At 38.3% G+C, this 21,493-nt stretch overlaps 1 protein-coding gene across 1 annotated transcript in view; it reads left to right on the plus strand.

Moving 5' to 3' along the window:
- The window catches only part of LOC132825016 (ADAMTS-like protein 1), a 280,127-nt gene that overhangs the window by 234,814 nt on the left and 23,820 nt on the right, over positions 1–21,493 (plus strand). The window contains exons 22-23 of the mRNA XM_060840015.1: positions 5,215–5,397; positions 6,660–6,794. Of these exons, the coding sequence (XP_060695998.1) occupies positions 5,215–5,397; positions 6,660–6,794 (318 nt within the window). The remainder of the gene's footprint in view (positions 1–5,214; positions 5,398–6,659; positions 6,795–21,493) is intronic.

Raw genomic sequence — 21,493 nt, forward strand, 5'->3', positions numbered from 1 at the left:
TCAAGCAGATGGGGGTCGTCAGCAGATGGAACACTCCTGCAGCCTCCCGATTGGAGTTTTTGTGCAGTGAGCTTTCTGCCTCTAATTGTGTGGAGTGGAGATTCTGAAGATCAAGTGGCACCCTCTGTTTGGAAGGTACCACAGAGAAGGCCCAGACATGACCTGCATGGAAACCTGATGTGGAGGGGGTCATCCCGTGGTCGCAGTGAAACAAGAGGTTGCATTGTTAGACATCATGACATGGTGTTCTGAAGAAAAATCAAGTGAAATGTAGAAAATGGAAGTGAAGAGAAAAAGGGTGACACTATTAAGGTTAAATGTGCAGAAAGACTAAAGGATGGCATAGAGAGAAGTAGCTGAAAATATGTTGCTGGAAAAGTGCAGCAGGTCAGGCAGCATCCAAGGAACAGGAGATTCGACGTTTTGGGCATAAGCCCTCCTGTTCTTGGATGTTGCCTGACCTGCTGCGCTTTTCCAGCAACACATTTTCAGCTCTGATCTCCAGCATTTGCAGACCTCACTTTCTCCTCCATAGAGAGAAGTAGTCAAGCATTTTGTAAATGCAGGAAGAAGTTGAGGAAGCAATGGAGCTAATTAAAATGGAGATCTTGTACTGTTTGATGTGTAAGTTTCCACGGAAATGAACAATAGTGAGAAAGTGTGACAGAGGAAAAAAGATGCAGCATTTGGACGGGGAAACATAGCTGAACAAAATTGGTGCAATTCAACATGAAGACCTTTTTTATTATTCTTTGCATCTATGAATTATCTTACATAATTCCTTCTGTATCTTTAAGGTTAAGTATTTAATATGTATAATATAGTTTCTCACTGATGTCAAATATTTACACACGAAAACCTTTCTCATTTCTACAAATACTTCTCTGCCCTCTGCTGGAGCCATCTATAAATGGAAATAGGTATACAGTTGGAATTAATATATTTTGTCCGTATTCATCTGCTATTCATTTGTGGATTATTCCATGGTAAAGAACTTTAGCATCAGATTTTCTTTTCAAAGATGGTGTTTTGTCATTTAATCTTTCATTTATTGATGTTCCGCTACCAGAAATATATTCTTTTTATCACCGAGTTTCCTGGAAACTGTACTTTGTTTTATATATATTATGATGTTCCATTTTTAAGTATCTGCTGTCCATGATACAGAATGACACCCATAACCATATGGTTCATTAATTGACTGGCTGGTGACTGAAAGGGTTACATGAGGAACAGTGACAATGATTGAGCATTCCATCTATGCTTGTCCGCAGAGCTGTGATCTATAGGGCTCTTTCTGTTACAATCGCTGAATGAATTACTATAATATACTTTACATAGAGGGTGTTCTTAGCATGAATCACTTTCAAGCATGTCTTGAAAAAAATTTAGACAGAGTACATTATGAAGAAAGGTCTTGGAATAAATAGTGAAAAGCCAAAAAGATGTTCAAATCAAGTGCTGAAATACAATTTCATTAAACTGTGTTGCCTATGGAACTATAGGTATTTGCAAAAAGGATGAGATCACTCAGCCTCTTGTGCATGCTAGCTGTTTGCTAAGGAAATCCAAAACAAAGGCAATTGCCCCAACCTTGAAATTACATTGTTGTTTTCTATTGTAATTACTTCAAACTGATGGAAGGCATCTAATATGTAACTTGTTCCAAGTGGATCCCTTGTGAAAGGAATTGGCTGAAATCTTTCATTGACAGTCTGGCAGAATACAGTCATTTTTCTATTCGGGATGGTTAACAATTTTTTTAAAAAATCCAAATGCCTTGTTTAAATCAACAGAACTATTCCACAAGATTTGACTTCCTTTTTTAACCAAACACAAATTTTGTAGAATATAAAAGATTTGAACAAAACAGCCACTGTTAACTTGGCATATGTTATGCAGTCACGTTTATTTTCTGCTTCTGCAAAAATTCTCTTGGAAGACACAGCAATCTCAGATATTTACTTCCATGGGGACCACCCATAGGTATGCCGCAGTTCTCTGAAAAACTTCCTTCAACTTCAAGTATTTTCAGAGGTCAAACATTTATTGACTTTTCCTTGACTGTGAAACCCTTCATCATTTGAAACAAACACAGAGAATACTGGAGAAACTTAGCAGGTCTGGCAGCATCTGTGGAGAGAGGAGCAGAGGGAATATTTTCAGTCCAGTTTGACTCTCCTTCACAATTGAACCATTCAGAAAGGGAAGTCTTGCAGTACGCTTCTACTGGTTAAAGCCAGGCATTTGGATTTTAAAAAAAAATTAGCACCCTTGAATGCGATTGTGACAATATCCTAACAGACTACTCAGTTTTGAAGAAGACTCCTAATGGATTTGAAACTGTTTCACTCTGCACAGATGCTGCCACACCCACTGAATTTCTGCACTATTTTCTGTACTTGTGTCAGATTTCCAGCATCTGCAGTATTTTGTTTTTATTCCCTTTGTGATTTGCTCTGAGTACTTTTCCAAGGTCAGATATCACACAACACCAGGTTGTACTCCGACAGGTTTACTTGGAATCACAAGCTATGGAGCATGGCCCCTTTGTCAGGTGAAGTGAGAGGGAAGCACACAGAATTTAAGGGCAGGGAGATCAAAAGATTATACAAATGGTGTGAATGGAATATTGAATAATATTTCTCTGCAGGTGAGCAAGGATGCTAGATGGAGTGAGTAAAGTGTCAATAGCTGAATAACAACCAAAGGGCTGACCTATACATTAATCTTATTAAATGAGGCAGACAGATAATTACAATAAATTAAAAATAACGTGGTGCTGGAGACAAAAATGCCCATAAATTCTGTGTTATGTATGCTTCACCCTCACTTCACCTGATGAAGGAGCTACACTCCGAAAGTTTGTGATTTCAAATAAACCTGTTGGACTATAGCCTGCTGTTGTGTGACTTCTGACTTTGCCCACCTCAGACCAACTCCGGCACCTCCACATCATACTTTTCCAAAGCATTCAAGCTAATCTGTTGGTCACATTGCGGCAAGAAATTGTGAAGCAACTCTAAATTCTCCCTCTCACTTCAAACTGTGCAGTTTTCCAATTTCTGTTCTTCATAATCTTATTCGAACTGAGATTAAATTTCACCCATATTTCTCTTGGTCAGCAATGAAGTTGATATTTGACTGTTGCCTGCAACACAGGTCTGTAACTTTCACTTATTTTAGCTAATGTCCCTCAGTGAGCAGCAATTCAAATATGATGCTCAAATTGAAAGTGAAGCCTTAGTAACAAGATGCAGATAAATTGAATGCAGAAATGACCCCTCCTGCTATCTACCCCCCACTCATCTACCCCCACAACCTTCCAGGCTCCACCCATCTCAATGGAGACATAGCCTGCAGTTGAATGCTCAAACTAACTTTTACAGTAATTATCTATCATTTATAGTTTTTCTCTGATCTGATGAACTAAGCACTTGAATTTTACAACCTTTCAGAATTCTTCAACATCTTTAACTTAATGTATCTCCACTTTTGAAAAAAAATCATCTCTCTGAACTGCACTTCTACGTGAGCATTGCAGACATCAAACTCTTAGATCTCCAGCCTAGTGAACTGACTTATAGTTTAGTGATCTTACCTTGCTAGTTATGAGCCACATGATACGAAATGACTCAATCCTTGAAGGTTAATGAACTCTAAGTTTGCTTTAATTGCATTTATCTACTTTTTAGGGTTAAAGTTAATTCCGATACCTAAAAAATTATAGATACTAAACTTAAAGGAACGAGAGATTTACGAGAATATTGAGTGATCTTTTTGACTCTTGCATTCAATATTTCCACACTATGTGAATCGTCTACATTGAGTCCATGACACCATATTTATAGTATCAGCTTGCAGTTCCCTGTCTAGTTCTGCATCAACTCATACAAGGTGGCCCATGAACTGTATTCTTCCTCCTCCTTCCTAATTTCATGGTAGCAGGAAATTGTCTCTCTGGAAACATAGCTTTATGAATTAAGCTCCAATTTATTGTACATTGTAACCAGGTGTTGTTATTGTCCAGATGTTCAGAGCTGCAGCTGTGAATTTGTGTCATCTGCTTCCTCCATCTACTGGTATCTCAGGGATGTAGAGCAGGCACAGCTCATCTTCTTGTGTATCAGTTTTTGGAAATATGCCTGATAATAAAGTCAGTCAAATCTAACTGGCTGAAACAATGTTGAATATTTTACAAATAACTTCCAAGATTTGTCTTATCAACACTCTTCCAAGGAAAACAAATATTTTAAAAACATAAAGCTAAACGTTTCTGAATTCCATCTTTCTCTTTGGTCTGGGTGAATCTTACATGCACATGTTATCCCTGTTTCCATTCAGGGTATAGTGTGTCTGTTTACCAATTTGCCAAGTAAAGAATCAATCAATGTTTTTCATGCTTTTTAAAATAGTTAAAGCTTTTTTTTCTATTTATACAAGTGCGTAATAAATATCAAACCTAAGCCATAACCTTTTCAGCTCTTAAAATTTGTCATTTTTTTCTTTACAATGTTAATTTTACACATGTGAAGGTAAGCAATGTATAATTAGGAAGTGGGAAATGTGTCTTCACAGGCAATGCCAACTTATCTCAATCTTTAAAATATGATAAACATTTGTATTCTATATTTTTGTATTATTATATTTTATACTAATAATTGTGTATTGAAATATCAACAATTCAAACTGTGAATGAGTAAAGTTCTATAAATCACCTTCTATGGTAATCACATATATAATTATATATTATAATTTCTAGTTGTATATGTTCACATTTCCAACTTTGTGATAATATTGATGATTTAAACTTGAAAGAACAGAGAAAAATATGGTCAGACAGGTTCTAGGAAAATAAGCTAATCTCAAGATGTAGAAACAGATGATCAGCCAGTATATTCTTTATTTTAGTTTCTTTGTAATAAATTCATCAAGTGCAGAAAATAACACACAATGTTAGTACCAAAAGTAAACATGGAGTAAGTGGTTATCAATAAACAAGTTCAGAGAAAAGAATTATTCCAAGTCATTCATTTGCCATTTAGGAAACACAAGTCTATAAATTCAGAGGGCAGAACTAATTAATTTTATTAACTTTGTATTTGATCATTTAACATAATTTTTCCATGCAGTAAAATGTCTTCATATTTTAATCCTCATAAAAATTAAAGATGTTATTTTCATTTCATTCTTCATGAATTTCTAATTTTGTAGGAGTCCCTGAGCCTACAGTGAGCTGGAGAAGAGACCAAGGGAAACTTGATGAGAATGTTCAGCCTCTCCACAATGGATCTCTCTCAATAATAAATGTCACATTAACAAATCAAGGAATATATTCTTGTCATGCGTCAAATGCCCTTGGCCACGTGAAGGCAATGACAAATCTGCTATTACAAGGTAAGGAAAAACACATAATGTTTTACTAATTATAGAGTCATACAGCATGGAAGTAGAAACTTTGGTCCAACTTGTCCATGCTGACCAAATTTCCCAAACTAATCTAGTCCCATTTGATTGCGTTTGGACGATATCCCTCTAAATCTTTCCTATTCATATACCTGGTCAAATGCTTTTTAAATGTTGTAACTGTAATTAATTACCGATCCGTTCAGCTTTCCAATGATTAAATTCATTGCTCGTGGAAGGCAGTTCCCAATCATACAAATCAATGACCACTGACCTCTCAAAGGCATTAGATACATGGGAACATCATCCTCTGCAAGATTCCCCTCCAATCCATGTATCACTCTGACTTGGAAATATATCACTGCTCCTTCAGTGTCACTGGGTCAAAACCTTGGAATGTCCTTCCTAATAGCACCATGGGTCCACTTACAGCACACAGGCAGGAACAGTTCAAGAAGGCAGCTCACCACTTTCTTCTCAAGGACGGGCAATAAATGTTGGCAAGGCCAGTGATGCCCACACCCCATGAGTGAATTAAAGAAAAATACAAGTTGTCATTGCTTTCTCCCACATTATCTCTCTGTTTTCAGAATTTATTTTCTATTGACAGCTCATTCCTGTAGATTTCTGATGGTTTCTCTTTAATTTCTCCCTAACGCGCCCATGATTGGTCCGTATCAAAATATAAACATTCAAACATCCTCTGGCCCATTTCCCCATCACTCACTGTTCCCACCACCCCCATCTTCACCCCATTCCTCCTACTCTGTTTTCTTTGTCATTTCCCTCCCCACACTACATGCACTACTCTCATCTTTCCCTACCTCCCTCTATTCTCCTGTCTATTTTCCCACTACCACTGTGTTCTCACATTGCCTCCCCCACCATCTTTCACGTTTATTATATTCGATGTTAACACTAGCATTCAAACTGTACCATACAATGCTCTTAGTCCTTTATTTTGTAGTGATTCCACATATTCTCTAAAGTATTGCTTCTGTTGAAAGCTCTTCCATCTGCCCACAGTTATTATGTCAGTTGATTTTGAAGAAGTGTGTTGAGTAGATACTACAGCCTTGCTGCAGCATCTTAATGAGCTTGAGATATTAATATAAAATGTACAGATGCAGTTTTCAAATTCCTGTGATGGGTAGGACAGTTCAGACATGTCATGCCGATTCTCCCTCAATCTTTAAATATTTTAAATATTCCTTTCAGTTAGCTGCTTTATTCGACAATTTAATGTGTTACAGATCCCCCAAGAGGCTATTTGGAATCAAAAGACTTAGTCCCACTGTTTGCAGTCTCTGGGTCTAATGGTCAAACGGTATTTGCTACTATTCTTGGAACTAAAAAAGTATTGGGTTCTGGAAGCAGTGTTGTGATTGGTAAGTGCTGCGTTTTATGAAATGGAATGGTTCTTTATATCAAATACATCTAATTTATCAAATATATCTATTTGGGCAAGTCAGATCCAGAGTGAAGTCTGACATGAAAGATAATTTCTTTCAAAATTTTAGTTCACATGATGGTCAGTTGGTGAAATATAGTCCAATTAGGCTGTAGTAGTTCTTCAACAAGGGAAAACAGTTAGAAAGTTCTTAAAGCATAGCTCAAAACAAAGTTTTGCCAGTTTGCAACCACTGTCTTTTATAGAGTCCCAAATTTGTTGAAGTTTTTGCAATTCTACTTAACTGAATCTCTTCAGTTTCTGTAATGTGAACTATGAAGTCTTCTTACATGAATACTATCAAAACTGAAAGTTTAACTTACTCAATTTTTAATACTGATTTCTCATCAAACAATCCTGGTTTGGAAGTTTTACCAACTATGCCTTTTTAGTGTGATGTCTGTGCTTTCCCTGATTATACTGTCTTCTGACTACAGTCAGATATCCTGTGAACTGCCCTCGAAGGTTTCCGTCTGTACATTTTTGAAACTAAAATCAATCATTGACTACTCTGAATTGAAAACAAGACGATGGTCTTTTATGTTTATTTTACCGATTGTAGTGATTGGAACAAGGTCAGTCAGATGGACCTCATAGAACATGAGTTCTCTTTTGGGATTGTTAACCTGGTCCAATCAGGGAGCTCTGGCTGACAGGTATAAACAAGAGTGTCAGGGGTTCTGTTCACTCTCGGAGCTGGCTCTGAGGAAACTGGACCTGTGTCAAGTATTAGTCAAATGAAGGATGACTTGGTGAGGGGATACAAGCCTTCTTGGAGTCTTTTTCACCAACAATATCAGCATTTATTCAATTAACACTTCAGGGGGTGCTACTATATATCCTGCTCTTGGATATAGAGTAGAAAGGCTATCTAATTTAGTTTTGTTGTTTTAAGACCCTTCACAAAAGTAAACAACACCACATGGCTCTAGTTTGAAATCCAAACTCTATTAATATAATGATTTTAATATCCCGATAAATCATACACCTTTCATTTCAACTTAAAGTATTGTTCATGCAATAATTATCATTCATGCTCGGGCAAAATGCAAGACTCATGCTAAAAGAAACTGTGGTCGGAAACAGAAGACTGGGTGAGAGCTTGTTTCTATAAAATGAACAGAGTCAACAGGTCAGTTTATAGCATCTGTTCCATCATCTTTCCAGCCTTTAGCAGAAAGCGAAAATGCCAGACATTAAAATTCCTGGTAACCTGGAAGTGTTTGGGACATAGCAACTCAGCAGGGAGAATCCAAAATTTAAAAGAATGAAGGTTCACAAAGAAGTGTGTTTTCTCATGCTGAAATATCATAAAAGTAGAATTTGTGGTGTTTCAAATAAAATAGAGCTCCTGTCTATTGGAAATAAAATCTTTGTATGTCTGTCATGTAAAGTATCTCAAATTGCTTCAATATATAGTCATTTAATTGAATCTATTGCCTAGGCCAAGCAGAGCAGCATGTCCTTAAAAGAGTCATAAAGCACAGAAGGAGTCCTCGGAGTCCATTTTGCCAGGTTTTCCACTCTTTGAAATATCCATTTAATTACTCCTAAGAAAATCTGACAAACAGCCAAGGAGTGAAAACATCAAATAAATCTGTTTTGGATTGGGCGAGAAATGATAGAGAGTTTTAGAGAGTTCCCCATTTTGTTTCAAATACAGGAATGGGATGTTTAATGTCTCAGTCAAAGGACAGAAGCTTCCTCAGCTGTCCTGTCCTTTCTCGACTTTTCCACGATATGTTAATGGCTTTAACCACTGCACATATGCTGGTCACTGAATATAATTAGTCACGGTCACTGTCCTGTTTGTACTTGGGTCTTCTCATGGATGCATTTGTAACTTTTTGCCCTTATGATACAGGCACATGTTTTATATGGTTTGAAGCCATCCCAAAAGTTCCTTGGGAATCATTTCACTTCCACTCCACTTCAAGACGGAATGTTAATTAACTTTCCTCCAGTGATTCATTTTCTGCGCTTTTCCCAGAATCAATGCAAGATGCCAAACCATGCATATCAGCTCCAGGGATATTAGCTGCTGTGCTGTTCTTTAATGAATTCCTCAGCCTGACAATGTATACACACAGATCCTAAACAGTATTACAAAAATATATATAATGTGATGACAGTTATGTGACTGCACAGAGCAGGTTTAAGGGCCATATGACCAATGCCTGCTCCTATTCCTTAATTTCATCATGGAGATGTTGCTAAATGTAAGGAAGACATATTGGATTATAGACAGACTAACTTGGCACCAAACAAGCTATTAAACCAAATGTACAGGCCCATTACTCATATCAATGAAGTGAAATAGTAATGTAACCATTATTGGAAAAAAGTCTCAGAAATAGGAGTCAGCACGGTTTTAGAACTGTGCCTTTTCCTCCAACTTACTGTTAGGAAAGAGCGTTTTGAATTATTGTTCAGAAGTTCAATTGTGTATGTTGAAACTTGCAGAGAGCATTAAATAAAGTCCTGCATGGAAAGTCACTAGGTGGATTTAAGTAGTGAGTATAATTAATGAAACCTAGAGATACATGTTGATGAGAAATAGGTGAAGGGAGGGAATCAGAGTTACTATTAAAAAGAATGATATTGGGTCGGGGGTTAAATTGGGGCAATTCTCAGTAATCAGTGGCACTGCATCCCTAAATTTTTAATTGTTCCAGAACAGATGTGTTTGTTTTGAGATATTTTCAAGTCTGTTTGTGTAAGTTTCAGATTTAACAGTTTTATTGAAGTAAGTTTTATTTCAGCTATATTAACTGCAACTCTCAATAATTAGAACTATCACCTGACATAACCACAACATCCAAGTGCAAAAGTTATATTGACAAGGATGAATCATAGGATCCCTACATGTAGAAGAAGGCCATTTGACCCATCGAGTCCAAACTGACTCTCCGAAGAGGATCCCACCCAGACCCACCCCATCCCTGTAACCTGATTATGGCACTATGGACAATTTTTAAGCATAGCCAATCCACCTAACCCTCACACCTTGGGACTGTGGGAGGAAACCAGAGCACCTGGAGGAAACCCATGCAGACACAGGAAGAATGTGCAAATTTCACACAGACAGTTGCCCGAGGGTGCAATTAAACCCAGGTTTCTGGTGCTGTGAGGCAACAGTGCTAATCACTGCCCCATCTTGAATTTTGAATTTATCTGTTTAAAATTTAACTGTGAACTCCAAGCTGTCACTTCAGCTATTCAGTTTAAATAATTTCTTTTCAATGCTATATGACTAATAAACCTGTAAAATAATTCAAGATTGACTACTATCATTGTTCCTTTGGCAATACCTGACTATTCTTGTTATGTTTAGTTTTTATTTGTGGAGTTTTTTCTCCCAGAGTGTTTTATTTTCTGATTAGATTGAAATGCTCAGAGTCCCAGACTTTGGCAGTAAACAGTGAAATTGGACTGGAAAGAAGAGGAAGAGGAAATAGATGATGTTGTTAACATGCAATAAATAAGCTCAAATTTTATTTTCCTTTTAGTCCCAGGAGTTTTAACTTCTTAAATTCCAGAAACAACTGATGTATTCCTAAGTGTATTAAAATATTACCTGAAAAACCTTGGCTCTGAAAGGCATCATAACAGTTTAAAAATCATTATGCTTTATGAAACTGTCATTACAGCAATATTAGCTATGCTTATACTGGATTAGTCTAAATACAGGTAAAATAATTAAGTAGTGGTATAATTTTGAACAATGTTCTTTATTTTTTTCCCTAAGTATTAATAGCAATAAATGACGCTATGGGCTTGGCAATATTTGCAGGACTTTTAAAATTGAAATTGTATGTTTGTACTTTAAGTATCAAACCACACAAGGATCATCAAGTGGTTGTCTGTTATTCCCATCAGTCATTTTTTAAAATCAGTATGGCTACTAATAATATAACTCCCATAGTTTAACCAGTAGCTTGTTGCTGTGGAATGGGCAAGTGAGGAACCAGGTTTGCCTCTCAACTGGAAGTCATACTTAACAGTATAACTACAAGTCACTGAATCCCATCTGCATGTTTGGGGAATGCTTTTAAGTTACTGTGTAGCTTTGCACCTAATGGCAGCCATGTAAATAAGTTATGTGATGATTCAAGTTAATTGTTTTTTAATAGAAAAGAAACTGTCAAAACTCAAAATAATGAACTATCATCACTTACAGGAATAAATTGAGCTTCAGGAAAAAAAAATCACAAGCACATAAACATTAATGTCACATCTCTAATAATATTGCAACTAAACACAATTATCTTCCAATATGCAAGAATGAAAACCAAGTCATCATTGTTGGAAAAAAATTCTTTTGCACTTTTAGAAATAGTTCCATGAAAGACCCTATGATTAGAAAAATTTCTGCAGTTCAATAAAATATATCTTGAAATTGGCATGTGTAGGATTAGCATGAGCTAATATTCATAAAATCAAACTAATTGTCCATCTGAAATAATTATTCTTGTTGCAATTTCAAAAATGTAACATAGGCAATTCTCTTTCTACACTCTGTTCAGAATTTATTCATTATATCCATGTTAACTGTGGGTATCATCTGCAGAATCCTTGTATTTTAGGGTTTTTTTCCAGACAGGACTGTAGGTTGCTTCCATCTTTATTGTCATCCATGAACATAAATGGGTTCCCGTTATACTATTGTCATTTTTCCTTAAATGTTCTTGCATCCTCTCCTGTTATAACAACAAGGAACCTATAGAACATCGACTCAGGCGACTGACTGTGTGGAGTTTGCACGTTCTCCCCGTGTCTGCGTGGGTTTCCTCCGGGTGCTCCGGTTTCCTCCCACAGTCACAAAGATGTGCGGGTCAGGTGAATTGGCCAAGCTAAATTGCCCGTAGTGTTAGGTAAGGGGTAAATGTAGGGGTATGGGTGGGTTGCGCTTCGGCGGGTCGGTGTGGACTTGTTGGGCCGAAGGGCCTGTTTCCACACTGTAAGTCTAATCTAATCTAAAAAATCTGTGTACTGTAATGCTCATTGTAAATTAACTATCTTAGTTTTAGTTCAAGGATTTGTTTATACCATTCTGTTGTGACTTCTGATGATAAGAAAGTACCCTCTCTTTAGGGACTAAGCTTAAACAATTAAGATCATGAAATAGGTTTGTGACATATTTGATTTCTTACACATCTCTCTTGAAATATTTTATGTAGCTTTGTTTTGGATGAGGTACCAGAAAAACATGCTTTAATATTTTAATTTAGGTGCATACGTGCACTCAAATCAAAATGGTACTCTAGATGAATGCATTTTAAAGTATAAATTCCATGTGGATTATTAAGACTGTAGATGAATGTTTTAAGTTCTCTATCAGCATCTAGTGTAAATGCCAGCACGCTATCAACATCCCATAATCTAAGAATATCAAAGATTTGATATTTGATATTCCAGGGCAATTATATCTGGACAAGTGACACACCCTATGAATATTTTTGAAAAATATGTCTGATATATCTCAGACTATTGTAAACTGAAATGTTAACTTAAAAAACCATTTATCTAATAAAGCTAGGGGTAAAAAGAAACACGCATGTTTAAAAATTATAAGTACTGTAGAGAACGATGGGAATACGTTGATCAGGCAGGATCAGAAGCAGAAAGAAAATACATTTCTAAGTTATTTCTGGCTATTACATCATGAGATTTGCTCAATTTATACTTTGAGCAGGAGAAAAGTTTGATCACACTCACAAACAATTTTGCTCACTCATCCTCACCCAACACATGCTTTCCTAACATGTATGTATTCACTTTCACTCTCACTCAACACATTGACTCTTTGCTTGCTGTCTCACTTCTTGTCTTGTTCACTGTCATGTTCACTCACCCATCCATGTACAGTCACAGACACTCATGTACGTAGTCACAATGCTTTGTTAATAGGCGCTGACAATTCCCAGTGATTAGAAAAAAGGTTCAGTCTCTGGGGATGGAAATGGGGAGTGCCAGACTTAAGCAAATTCTTCAATATATACATAGAGCTTTTCTTTCGATGTACAGCCTAGGAATAATGTAGAGCCAACTTGTTTATATCATTTCTAAATTACTGGTTCAGTGCTTAATTACTCAACCTGTTGACTTCGGTAATGTTTGCTAAGCTTTTTAGTCATACTAGCTAAGTGAAAGTTATGATTTGGAGATTCCAGTGTTGGACTGGGGTGTACAAAGTTAAAAATCACACAACACCAGGTTATAGTCCAACAGGTTTAATCGGAAGCATACTAGCTTTCGGAGCGCCGTTCCTTCATCAACCACCTGATGAAGGAGCGTCGCTCCAAAAGCTAGTGTGCTTCCAATTAAACCTGTTGGACTATAACCTGGGATTGTGTGATTTTTAACTAAGTGAAAGTTAGGCTGTTGACTTTGAAGAAAAAGTTTAAAATGTGATCAGAATTACCATATTAATAACAGTTGCTTTTGCAATTTATATTTCAGTCAGTTGTAATTGGTTACATTTGTATTTGTGAACGTCTGAAAAATGCTGTTTTTGCAAATAGTCTTAATGTTCCATTTTACACATTACATGTTTACATTGATGATCAGCAAACCAAGCAATAATGGGTCAAATGTACCCAGAGCCAGATCACATTAATCTTCCATGTTGGGCATATCTCCCCCTATTTGCATGCTGCTTTTGGTTTAGGAAAGGAATATCAGTGTGGTTTGAAAACTCAGATTGATATATATTTGAATGTGAAGTGATTGCAAGGTGACAAATGTAAACAGCCGAGTGAGGGCGGCACGGTGACTCAGTGGTTAGCACTGTTGCCTCACAGCACCAGCGTCCCAGGTTTGATTCCTGCCTCAGACGACTGTCTGTGTGGAGTTTGCACAAAGTCTGCGTGGGTTTTCTCCGGGTGCTCCGGTTTCCTCCCACAGTCCAAAAATGTGCAGTTCAGGTGAATTGGCCGTGCTAAATTGCCCATAGTGTTAGGTGCATTAGTCAGAGGGAAATAATGATTCTGGGTGGATTACTCTTCGGAGGCTTAGTAAGGACTAATTGGGCTGAAGGGCCTGTTTCAACACTGTCGGTAATCTAATCTAATCTAATCTAATCTAATTGCAAGCTTAGACTGAGAAAATAATGATTGAAACTGGATGATGATGGGAGCAAGTGGCACAATATTGGTAATTAATTGATGTGTAATCTTCTCTCCTGTTCAATCACCATGGTGTATCAGGCTGAGAGTTAGCAGGTTAGAAGGAGCTCTGCATGAAGCCTAATGGGGGCATTTATCTTGCATCATATAACTAAACAAGAATTGGAGTCAGCATTTCCCTCGTGTTACTCTGTTCCACACTTCTGTCTTCATAGCCAGTAATAAAAGTTTTGTGCTTGTAATTTCAAATTGTTATTATGATTTGCAGCTTGAGACTTCATTGTTATCTTATTCTGCTTCATACATGGGATGGCCTGGAGGGAAAGAAACATAGGAGAGTATGTGAGCAGTTTAATATTTGGAAGACTCATTGAAAATTGGAAAATGTTACCCTGGATTGAGGCCTAAGACCTTCATGCTTTTGCACAGCTAGCAAAGGAATATAATTATGCTCAATGTTGATGCAGTTTTATGTTGCTGTGTAAACAATCAAAATATAACAAGTTAATTGATCCCTAAGGTTATAAATGTAAATAGCTTTGATTAAGTTGCATCAAAAGCTGAACAATTTCATTTAAGTTTTAGATAATAGGAAACTTGATTCAAGTACATCTGCAAATCAGAATCAAAGCTATGGTCACTATGATCCCTGCAGCTCCAAGCTCTCAACATGTTATGACTCAATGAATCTCTGTAGTTTCATGTTGTCACTGGTGTTATACCCATTGCACATGAAGAAAAATCCCAGAGAAAATTATACTCCCTTTATTTTTAAAATGGACATTTCTGCTGAATTCATAAAATGGCTGAGGCTGGTCACAAGATTTCCAGAAGCTTCTGAACTCCACTCAGGCAAATAGTATGTCGACTACCAAGAGTAAGGATCACTTCTTGCAATTGTACAGTGTCCTGGTGAGAGCACAGCTGGATTATTGTGTATACTTTTGACCTCCTTATCAGAGGAAGGATGGTCTTGTTATAGAGGAAGTGCAACAAAATTTTGCTTGACTGATTCCTGGGATGGCAGAACTGATATTTAAAAAGCTATGTAGGGGAGATGATGGCCTAGTGGTATTTTGGCTGGACAGTTAATCCAGAGATCCAGAAAACATTCTAGGGACCTGGGTTTGAATCCTGCTGCAACAGATGGTGGAATTTGAATTCAGTAAGTATCTGGAATTAAGAATCTCAGGATGACTATTAATCCACTGTGAATTGTCATGAAAAACCCATCTGGTTCACTAATATCCTTTAAAGAAGGAAGTCTGTCATCCTTAACCGGTCTGGCCTACATGTGACAACCAGACCCACAGGAATATAATTGGGCAATTACCGAAGTCAACAGGTTGAGTAATTAAGCACTGAACCAGTTGCCTAGCAAATGACACCCTCATCCCATGAATGATTAAAGAAAAAAGATGCTGAAACAGTCACAAATTTATATCCATTGGCATTTAGAATGAGGGTGAGGTCATCTTATAAAAAACTATAAAATTCACGAGGACTAGCCAGGGTTAAATGCAGGAAGGATGTGCCTGATGACTAGAGAACCCAGAATCAAGGGTCACAATCAGGGTAGGCCATTTACAACTAAAATGAGGAGAAATTTCTTCACCCAGAGAATGATGAGCCTGTGGAATTATCTGCCACAGAATGTAATTGTGGCCAAAATATTGAATGTTTTCAAAAAAGAATGAATGTTCTTGTTCATGCTAAAATGATCGAAGGGAATGGAATGAAAGTGAGAACAGGGAATTGAGTTGGATGATCAGTCATGGTCAGATTGAATGGCCTACTCCACTCCTATTTTCTATGTTTCCATTGCATTGAAATTCCAGCGAAAGCTAACACAAAGAACATGGAGATGAGCCAACTTCCAGCCAGTTCGAAACAAAGAAAAAATGACAACATCCACCATACCAAAATGAGCAGCAATAGTTTTACAGCTACGTTGTCACCCAGCAATGGAAACACTAATGTGGGAAATAATGCTACATTGTTTATTTAATGACCTTCCAATTAGCCCATTGAGGTCAACATCAGTACCTAAAATACCTTTCCTTGTCACATGACTGAAATTAGAACTGATTGTATTACTTAAATATATAATGCTGAGGCTTAGTGGCTCAGTGGTTAGCATTGCTGCCGCTAGTGACCAGGGTTCGATTCCACCCTTGGGCAACTGTCTCTGTGTGGAGTTTGCACATTCTCCCCGCGTCAGGGTTTTCTCCAGGTGCTCCAGTTTCCTCCCACATCCAGTTCTTCTGCAGCTGTACAGGGCCCTGATGAGACCACACCTGGAGTACTGTGTGCAGTTCTGGTCTCCAAATTTGAGGAAAGACATTCTGGCTATTGAGGGAGTGCAGCGTAGGTTCACGAGATCAATTCCTGGAATGGCGGGATTACCTTACACTGAAAGACTGGAGTGACTGGGCTTGTATACCCTTGAGTTCAGAAGACTGAGAGGGGATCTGATTGAGACATATAAGATTATTAAAGGATTGGACACTCTGGAGGCAGGAAACATGTTTCCGCTGATGGTTGAATGTCGAACCAGAGGACACAGCTTAAAAATACGGGGTAGACCATTTAGGACAGAGATGAGGAGAAACTTCTTCACCCAGAGAGTGGTGGCTTTGTGAAATGCTCTGCCCCAGAGGGCAGTGGAGGCCCAGTCTCTGGATTCATTTAAGAAGGAGTTGGATAGAGCTCTCAAGGATTGTGGAATCAAGGGTTATGGAGATAAGGCAGGAACAGGATACTGATTAAGGATGATCAGCCATGATCATATTGAATGGTGGTGCAGGTTCGAAGGGCAGAATGGCCTACTCCTGCACCTATTGTCTATTGTCATTCGAAAGATGTGCAGATTAGGTGGATTGGTCATGCTAAAGATGGATTAGCCATGGGAAATGCAGGGTTACAGGTTAGGGCAGGGTGTTGGGTCTGGGTGGGATGCTCTTCGGAGGGTCGGTGTGGACTTAATGGGCTGAATGGCCTGCTTCCACACTGTGGAGATTCTCTAATAGTGAAGTCAGTTGCTGTTTGATTGCCAGAGGGAAAACCAGACTTCTGGTGAGTTGGCAGCCTGTCTGAAACCCTCCATCTCTGTCTCCTAGTTGCTCACCAGAAAGAAGCCTAAACTTCACCAAAGAAACTGGATAGTAGCTTCCAGGAAGTTGCAGTTCATGCAAACTGATTTTTAAGCCTCTGATTTATCAAAACTCGTAGGTTGTAATCTTTCACCCCTTCAGTCCTGTCTTCCTTAATTTCCTGACTGTTTTGAATGTTCTTTTTAAAATAAACGCTAGCTTTTATTTCATCTTAAAGGGTTCTTTTCTGTAGATTTATTTCAAAATTGGAATCCAAAAACTAGGAATTAGGGAACATCCTTTGGCCTAACTCAACCGAGGAGGGAGCAAAAAGAGAGCAGAATAAATCAAACAGTACCTCGCTGTCTTAGGTTTAAGAAGCTGAAAGCTATCATAATTTAAATTCATGCTCATTCCCCTTTCTTCCAAGATACTGATGTAAATGGTGAAATCTGCCCCTTAGTCAGCATGGTATATATCGTGATATTGCTCACTGGCGTCACAGAGTCAGAGTCATTGAATCATACAGCACAGAAACAGACTCTTCAGTTCAACCAGCCAATGCCAAAAACATAATCCCAAACCAAACTAGCCCTGGCTGCCTGCTCCTGGCCCATATCCCTCCAAACCTTTCCTATTCATGTATCCATCAAAATGCCTTTTAAATGTAATTGTACACACATCCACCACTTTCTCAGAAAGTTCATTCCACACACGAACCACCCTCTATGTAAAGCCTAAAGAACTTCGACGAGTCCAGGAATCTGAGATTTCTCCACTATGTTCTTATCATGGCAAGAAGGCAATGTCATGCCCTGATAACATGCTGTCAGCTATGCAACCTTATGCAAATGTATATTGCAGAATCGAAGTGCTAATGCTACATTGGTTGACATCGATGCATGCACGTCTCTCCTGTGATCACATTCCGTCCCAAACAAATCCCCCTTCAACTTCACAGGCTATGTCACTGAATACTTACAGTGTGAAATACATTGAATACATTAGATATGGAACATGGATGGCTCTGAAACTTGTGCTCCAGTGTCAGGTAGGAAATGTAATTCAGAAATGACAAAACCAGGTGAAACTTTGTGTTCTGCCACTGAGGAGAAAACAAAAACATACTGTGTTCCCTCTTTCTGCAGTAGTTTTCGTCTTGTCATTGTGCAGTTGAGTTTGTTGCAAAGGTGGAAGTCTCAGCTTGGTGTCGTTGTGAGGGAGTTGCAGGTTATGCCTGAAACTAATGATGATTCCCCTCATCTTTCATATTTCCTTTTATGTTAATGTCTATGCATCTATAATGACATTCTGCCCTTCCTCCGTTTTACTGTTAACGTTCTGCATTTTTTCGCTGAGCCCATGGTTTTGTGAATTATGTTTTTGTTGGACACTTACTCTCACTGCTCCCCATTCAATCCTACTCTCAATGAGATGCCACCCTTCTAAGAATTTACCCTGTTTCACCATTGCCTTCCCTCAGTAACCAATCTAGTTCATCCTAATCCCAGATTTGTACATCTCGCTTTCCCTAACACTGCACGGACTGTCATTGATAAAGGCACTGACCATTAATACCTCAAACCCCAGGACTGATTGTAGTCCACCCACCTTTACATTTACTTGGGTTGCTTTCCTCTGAGCAGAGGAGATTGAGAGGGGACATGATTGAAATGTATAAATTCTGAAAGGCATAGAGAGGGTAGACAGGAAGCAACTTTTCCTCGTGACGGAGAGATCAATGACCAGGAAGCATCGATTTAAACTAAAGGACAGAAAATTTAGAGGTGATTGGAGGAAAACCTTTTTCACCCAGTAGGTGGTGGGAATCTGAACCTTGATGTCTGTCAGGGTGGTAGAAGTGGAAATTCCAAAAACATTCATTGGGTATTTAGATGGTTACTTGTGATGCCAATGTATGGAAGACACCATGCCAACTGCTAGGAAATTGAATTAGAATACGTGGGTGATTGTTTTTGACTGGTGTGGACACATTGGGCCAAAGGTCCTTTTTCTCTACTGTAGGTTTCTATCCCTCTATGTCATCCCGCATAGAGTAGGCCCATCCCTCAGAAAGATGTCTGTCCAGCAATCCAACAAGCCTGCCCCAAAATGGTTGCACTAGACCTGTACAATTCATTGTAGCAGAATCCACAAACTGCAAGGACTCAGATCCCTGACCTGGTCAAATCAGCTGATTGTGGCCAGCATCCTAACTGGGGTCAGATGAGACCCTTAACCGAATATGGCAACAGCTTCTGACTGATCATAGTCCCCCTTTACCCCAATAAGGATTGATTCTCTTTGACTTTCAGAGATGGCCATTTAATTAAAGCACACGCAATAAGCTGCTGATACATGCTAAGTTCTGACATTGATGTAGCCTAGTGCCAGACAGCCACATGACCAACCCCTTTACTGTTCGGTGCTCTGAACTGTGACAAGCTTCCTTCCTTCCTAGCTCTTTTTGCTGAACAGCAAGGCCAATGACAAAGGAGTCATCCCAAAGTGAGTGTGCACTAAAAAGCATGCGAAGAGACATACAATGCATCCTATGCAAACACAAGAGATGCATGTGTGTCCCTGCACACAAAGCAGCCTAGCATATTTGTTTGTTGTCAGTATGTTTAGAGAACTTGCACCTACTTCTAAATATAGTGTTCAGAAGTAAAGTATTTTTCTTTGAGTGGCCTTCCAATACAAAGAAATCTATAATATTTAACAAGCAAACCAGCTCCTTCTCCACTAGACCCTCACCTGTCATGAGACTATTAGATTCTGACTGCTGATCAATTGTTATAGTTTATGATGCTTGTAAGGAAGAGAGAGCCTATTCTGCATCCTACTTATTGCATATTCCGAGGTAAACAAAGTGTGGCTAAGAGTCCAGGCATATATGACTCCAATGGAACATCAACGTTTTATGGAACATGTGCTTGATTGACAGTTTTTGCATTGTGATATAGTCTGTCAATTTCATAATGTTTATTTACACTGGTTAAAATGGTGTCAAGTACTCATGCATTTTTGCAGTTGATATGGTGACATCTCGATGATTGACACTTTATAGGGCTGTAGTAAAACAGTTTCTTAAAGAAAGTAGGAGTTATAAATGAATTACTTGTAAAACATTTTGTGCACATTTATGTTTCAACAGAGTTGATTGGTTCTGTGCAGAGTTTATTGTGTGTGAATGGGACTGAGGGGCAAAAAGAGATTTGTGGAGGGCATAGCTTTGCATGGAGGGTCAGAAGAATATTGGAGGTTGGATATGGGACATAGCTTGACATGGAAGATATGAGTAGCATTGGGAGTGAATGGAGGGCGTACCATGGCATGGTGGGGATAGCTAAGATGTTTCAGATATACCTTCGAACAGGTTTCTTTACCCACATATTGGATCATGAAACCTCCACAGAGTCTCTGTGATTCAGCACGTCAACACTTCAGAACGACTCCTGCCCATAAACAGCAGAGTCACTGATGTGTTGTGTTATGCACTTTTTTTTAAGAATGTGTGGCTGATACACCATTATCTGCACAATAATAACACCACCACCAATAAATCTAAATGGCATGTTGTTTTTACTGTGGTGGGAGAAGTAGGTTGGATTCAATCTTCACTGCTCTGCCAGTCACATAGTTAGTGTAAATGCTTCAGTTCAGTCTCCAAAATAGTCAATTGCTTATCTCTCGTGCTATTGCCCTAAGTGATAGACATTCACCGGGCTTCTTTAATAGATTCTCAATAATCCTTTTATCACAAACAAAACTTATTCCTAAAATAGTGCCAAACAGATATTATTATGTAAACTATAATCTGGAAATATATTCCCTAAATCCCAAACAGAGACACACACACACACTCAATACAAAAGGCAATATGTCTGCAGAGAGGATGTTTAAAAGAAACGACAAATTAATATCATGTTGGCCAAGCATCTGAAAACAAAGGATATGATGTGATGATTCTTCACAGTCCACTGTGTTTCATGTTGATGATATGGAATTGATGACAGGGATAGACTGATGGAAGGCCTTCAGTTCAGACTGAAAACAAGCAGGATCTGAGTTTTTGAAAGTATCCACAGTTCAAGCTTTTCAGAGTTTATAAGATAGTTAGAAAAATTGATATTAGTGAACCTTACAGATTCCCTGAAGCTGAAAATGTGTTGCTGGAAAAGCACAGCAGGTCAGGCAGCATCCAAGGAGCAGGAGAATCAACGTTTCGGGCATGAGCCCTTCTTCAGATTCTCTGGAGCCTCCACCAATAGAGGCAGAAAGACTGCTTATGTTTGTCAAACAGAAAACAAAGTCCAGAAAGTGTTGCTAGGCATCATTTAGCACGAAAGCCCAGATAATATTTTTTTAATGACAGGTTTTTAAGCAATTAAGGACCATAAATTCCATCTTGTATC

The sequence above is a fragment of the Hemiscyllium ocellatum genome, chromosome 2, assembly GCF_020745735.1.
Source record: "Hemiscyllium ocellatum isolate sHemOce1 chromosome 2, sHemOce1.pat.X.cur, whole genome shotgun sequence".
Lineage (NCBI taxonomy): Eukaryota > Metazoa > Chordata > Chondrichthyes > Orectolobiformes > Hemiscylliidae > Hemiscyllium > Hemiscyllium ocellatum.